The 6,030-nt window shown below is 45.0% G+C and overlaps 1 protein-coding gene across 1 annotated transcript; it reads left to right on the top strand.

Moving 5' to 3' along the window:
• The first annotated feature begins 4,836 nt into the window (after positions 1-4,836).
• Positions 4,837-6,030, top strand: LOC115130909 (high-affinity lysophosphatidic acid receptor-like). Its single transcript, XM_029662493.2, has one exon. It carries the CDS (start codon positions 4,843-4,845, stop codon positions 6,028-6,030), a length of 1,188 nt encoding a protein of 395 aa, XP_029518353.2. The 5' UTR covers positions 4,837-4,842.

The raw sequence follows: 6,030 nt of genomic DNA, 5'->3' as shown, positions 1-6,030 counted from the left end.
ATGAGTGAGGAAACTAATAAATGAAAGACAAATTGCAAAAAGGCAGACTGGAAGTGGAGAAAGTCAAAGTTGCATGTCCATTATGATATTTTGAGAGAGCAACTTGGCGTATATAACAAGGCAATTAGAAATGCCAGAAATGCTCATTTTTGTAACTTGATCGCTAAATGCCAAAATAATAATTCAGAGTGCTCTTCTTAACCATTGATGGCCTGACAAATCCTACCCCCGCAAACCTATGTGAACTTTTCTCCACATTGAAATGTGATGAGTTTGCTGCATATTTTAGAAACAAGATAACAAACATTAGGCTGGGTTTCAGTCAAGCAAGACCTGATAAGAAGTTTGATGATATGTGCCCTAGCCTACCAAGCAAAGGAAAGTGGTATCACAACTTAAGCTTTCTACCTACCTTCTCGATCATATCCTCCCCACCTTCAAAAAAGTGTTTAATTGCCTATCTGAAGAAGTGCAAGCTACTGTTAATCACGCCCTGTTCACAGAAATTTTCCCCACTGCACTAAAAACTGCTATGGTGAAACCCCTTCTCAAGAAAAGTAATCTAGAACCTTCAGCTCTTGACAATTGTTGTTGAATCTCCAACGTTAAATTTTTAAGCAAAATTCAGGAGAAATTGGTTTTCTAACAGCTCAATCATTTTTTAAGTGCCAACTGTATTTAAAAAGAAATCCAATCTGCTTTCTGGGCCCATCACAGCACAGCACAGACAGCACAGACAGCCTTAGTTAAAGTGGTAAATGATTTTAGAGCCAATACAGATGCCAAACAGCTCTTGTTAGGTTGCTGCGCAGCTATTTTCAGGTCTCTCCAGAGATGTTCGATCGGGTTCAAGTCCGGGCTCTGGCTGGGCCACTCAAGCACATTCAGAGACTTGTCCCGAAGTCACACCTGCGTTGTCTTGGCTGTGTGCATAGGGCCATTGTCCTGTTGGAAGGTGAACCTTTGCCCCAGTCTGAAGTCCTGAGCGCTCTGGAGCAGGTTTTCATCAAGGATCTCTTTCTATTTGCTCCTTTCATCTTTCCCTCGATCCTGACTAGTCTCCCAGTCCCCGCCACCGAAAAACATCCCCACAGCATGATGCTGCCAAACCATGCTTCACCGTAGGGATGGTATTGGCCAAGTGATGAGCGGTGCCTGGTTTGCTCCAGATGTGACGCTTGGCATTCAGGCCATAGAGTTCAGTATTGCTTTCATCAGACCAAAGAATCTTGTTTCTCATGGTCTGAGAGTCCTTTAGGTGCCTTTTTGACAAACTCCAAGCGAGCTGTCATGTGCCTTTTACTGACGAGTTTCTTCTGTCTGGCCACTCTATCATAAAGGCCTGATCGGTGGAGTGTGGCAGAGATGGTTGTCCTTCTGGAAGGTTCTCCCATCTCAACAGAGGAACACTGGAGCTCTGTCAGAGTCACCATCAGGTTCTTGGTCACCTCCCTGAATAAGGCCCTTCTCCCCTGATTGCTCAGTTTGGCTGGGCGGCCAGCTCTAGGAAGAGTCTTGGTGGTTTCAAACTTCTTCCATTTAATAATTATGGAGGCTACTGTGTTCTTGGGGACCTTCAATGCTGCAGAAATTTTGTGGTACTCTTCCCCAGATCTGTGCCTTGACACTATCCTGTCTCGGAACTCTACAGACAATTCCTTCGACCTCATGGCTTGGTTTTTGCTCTGACATGCTGTCAACTGTGGGACCTTATATAGACAAGTGTGTGACTTCCCAAACCATGTACAATCAATTGAATTTACCACAGGTGGACTCCAATCAAGTTGTAGAAACATCTCAAGGATGATCAATGGAAACATGATGAACATGAGCTCATTTTCGAGACTCATAGCAAAGGGTCTGAATTCTTATGTAAATAAGGTATTTCTGTTAATTATTTGTAATAAATTTGAAAAATATTCTAAAAACCTTTTATCACTTTGTCATAATGGGGTATTGTGTGTAGATTGATAAGGATAATGTTTTATTTAATCAATTTTTGAATATGCAACATAACAAAATGTTGAAAAAGTGAAGGAGTCTGAATACTTTCCGAATGCACAGTATCTCAGAGAAAATACATAGATGTATCACATGTGGCTTTCCACAGGGTTCAATTTGGGTCCTGTACATGGCAGCATTATCAGAAAGCACAGTATAGATTTTCGCTGCTACACAGACTATACACGACTTTACATTTCTGTGTCACCAGAGGATTTTATCTCCACAGATAAATTATTAGACTGTATTAGTGATTTAAGTAGTTGGATGGCTCACAACTTCCTCCAGCTAAATCAAGACAAGAGAAAATGTGGCCGCACATAATAATTCACGGGCAATAAAGATAAAACACCAGGTAAAAAACCTAGGTGTAATTTTACATTGACTACTGTAATGCTCTCCTGTCTGGTCTAACCAAAAAAGCCATTGGTCAACTGCAAAACATACATAATTCTGCAGCACAGATACTGACCAAGACCAGATGGAGAGCACACATTACACTGGCTTTAAGGCCTCTGCACTGACTGTCTGTGAGTTTTACAATTCATTTAAAGATAATTGTAATGTTTTTAAATCAATCCATGATTGGGCACCCCAATACATGTCAGACATGTTTTTAAGTTATGTACCCAGTAGGTCCCTCAGGTCCTCTGGTACTGGCCTTTTAACTATCCCAAAGTCCAGGACTAAGAGGCATGGAGAGGCATAGCCTGCCAGAGAACCTGAGCAGGGCTGAAACTGTGGACATTTTTAAAAGAGAACTTAAAACACACCTTTCCTTTTCCGTAGGGTGCTTTTTAGTCGTTCAGTTTTTGTTATTCTTTAGTTTTTTTTTATCCTGTTAGGTTTGTTGTGTAGTAAATATTTCAGTTTTCATTTGAATTGTTTTTATATATTTTTCCCCTGTAAAGCACATTGTGTTGCATTCCATGTCTGAAATGTATAAATGAAGCTTGATTTGATTTGGTCGCTTCAAGACTTGTTCATTGTACACTTGTTAAATCTAATACATTTAGCACTTTATATAATTTTTGCTCTCTACAGTATGTAATTGTATCTGTTCAAGCTGTTCAGATTGTTGATTGCTGTAACACGGGGCACCATTGAAAAAGAGACCCTGGTCTTAATTGGGATTCCCTGTATAAATAAAGGTTAAATACAAATATGGGTTACTTATTCCTGTCACATATATTTATACCAGAGAGTCATTTCACTCCGGCACTGGAGGAAATAGACTAGTAAGTAAGTGTTGAAGGGATGGTTTGATATTTGGATTGTTCCACAAATAAGGTGCAAGAAAACTAAAAGCTGATTTACCTACCTCAGTGGAGACCAAAGGGATTTTCAGAGTTAGACTTCTCTGAGACCGAGTGTGTATGTGGGTCCCAGCAGCCCCTCTCAAACACAGACAATATAATGTCACAGACATTTTCAGGTAACAGAAGGGATGGGTGGGGGGTGGGGGGGTCCTTGTTGCTGTGGAACTGATGACCTGTTTGCCTCAATAACAATCACTTACACTTTTGATGCAAGGTCTTGTACGAGAATCTACAGCCATTTTCCAAGGAATAGTTCATATAGAAGTTTCCTTTGTAAAACTTGAGGCAGTGATATGTTCACACACACACGCACACGCACACACACACACACACACACACACACACACACACACACACACACACACACACACACACACACACACACACACACACACACACACACACACACACACACACACACACACACACAATGTGACCTCCATATTAATTGGTTGATGAGAGCCATAATGTTGACACAGTGATCCTGTCTTCCAGGTTGTCACCTTCCTGTCTGAGAGCTGCGTAGCTGTTGAGAAGGGCTCCATGGAACAGGGTACAGGGAAAGGAACCACATGGTGCATCATGATGGAGTGCTGAAAACCAGAGTATTCCCCAACCCGGTCCTCCACACCACCCCCAGAGCGAGAGAAAGGGTTGAAACCATAGCAACAGCCGTGTCCTGTGAGTGAGCTCTTTTGAAGATGCCACACTTTCATCTGGATTACATTCTGTAGTGGAGCTGCACCAGCAGATGAGATTTTGTTGCATTGTGTGTGGAAACAGGATGAACATGAGCTCACAGACTCTAGCAGAGTCTCTGTGACAAGCTGATGAGCCATACCCTCGCTCCTAGCCCATCACTAGCTTCATTCCTGATTGTGTGGGATTCCCCAATATAGAAAACAACAACTCTGATAATGCTACAAATATGGACTTAAGTTATGAAATAAAATAAAATTGTATTTGTCACATGTTTCATAGACAACAGGTGTAGACTAACAGTGAAATGCTTACGGGTTCATTTACAATAATCCAGATAAGATAAAAAATGTTATAAAAATAGTGACCTGAGGAATAAATACAGAGTGAATAACAAATCAAAATAAAGAGTAAAAATGACATAGTTATATATAGGGAGTACCGAGTTGATGTGCAGGGGTATAAGGTGTATGTCCACAGCCCATAGCACTACTATTAATTCACATTGGACAAAACCATAGCGAATGTCGGCTGTGCGCAGTAGATCACCGGCTGGGTGTCGATGAACAGTGGCTAATCAACAAGTCGGTGCAGTCTGTTTTGTTCTTAAGGAACTATATTGCACTCAAATGATTCTGGTATGCAGGATTTGTTCCTACGTGTTTCTTATGTGTTTCATTTTGCTCCTGTTTCAGACCTTGCCATGAATGAGGAGACCAGGACTTGTGACTGACCGAGGAAGCTGACAACAACATAATCTCAGACGAAAGAACAATGATGCATATCCAGGGTCGGACTGACTGGTAGACTGGTAACTATTGCCATGGAGTTTTGCAACGGCAGCCTGCTGGCTAGGTGTGCCCCCCTGATGGAGCCGGATGAGGAGGAAGGGGTGGTGATTTCACCACCACCGTCACCTCCAGGGGTTGGGGCTACTAGTCCCTTCATGCCTGTCACCCTGCGTGTGACGCTGGCCACCATCATGATCTTCATGATCACCATTGGTTTCCTGGGAAACGCTATCGTTTGTCTGATCGTCTACCAGAAGCCCGCCATGCGTTCCGCCATCAACCTGCTCCTCGCCACACTGGCGTTCTCTGACATCATGCTCTCGCTGCTCTGCATGCCCTTCACTGCCGTTACCATGGTTACGGCCGACTGGCACTTCGGGGGAGGGTTCTGCCGTGCTTCCGTTATGCTTTACTGGCTCTTCGTCCTGGAAGGCGTGTACATCCTCCTCATCATCAGTGTAGACCGCTTCCTAATCATCGTTCAGAGGCAGGATAAGCTGACACCGCACCGCGCCAAGCTGCTCATTGTCGCTTCCTGGGCGCTGTCCCTCTGCGTGGCGCTACCGTCTGTGATCGGCTGGCGGGCAGGCACGGCGGGTGTGACAGGCATTGGGGAGGCCTGGGCGCCACAGTGCGTGCTGGGCTACAGTGAGTCGCTGTCCGACCGCAGCTACACGGTGCTGCTGGTGGTGGCTGTGTTCTTTGTGCCGTTCGGCATCATGCTCTACTCCTACCTGTGCATCCTCAACACGGTGCGCCGCAACGCCCTGCGCATCCACAACCACACCTACGACCAGGCCAGCCTTCCGGCCCTCAACCAGGTCAGCAAGCTGGGTCTTACCGGCCTGCAACGCCCCCCCCTGGTCAATGTGGACATGAGCTTCAAGACCCGTGCCTTCACCACCATCCTCATCCTCTATATCGGCTTCTCTGTGTGCTGGCTACCCCATACCGTTGTCAGTCTGCTGGCCGTGTTCAGCCAAAGGTTCTACTTCAGCCCGGCTTTTTACCCTGTCAGTGTGGGGGCACTTTGGCTCAGCTACCTGAAGACGGTGTTTAACCCCGTCATCTACTGCTGGAGGATCAGGAAGTTCCGGGAGGCTTGTTTGGAATTTATGCCCAAGAGCTGCAGGCTGTGTCCCAGGTTGCCGGGCCGGAGCCGCAGGAGGGTGAGGCCCAGTAACATCTACGTGTGCAGCGAGATCCAGTCGGCTGTGTGA

The sequence above is a fragment of the Oncorhynchus nerka genome, linkage group LG1 (genome assembly GCF_034236695.1).
Source record: "Oncorhynchus nerka isolate Pitt River linkage group LG1, Oner_Uvic_2.0, whole genome shotgun sequence".
Taxonomy (NCBI): Eukaryota; Metazoa; Chordata; class Actinopteri; order Salmoniformes; family Salmonidae; genus Oncorhynchus; species Oncorhynchus nerka.
This window is presented reverse-complemented; position numbering and strand designations above follow the sequence as displayed.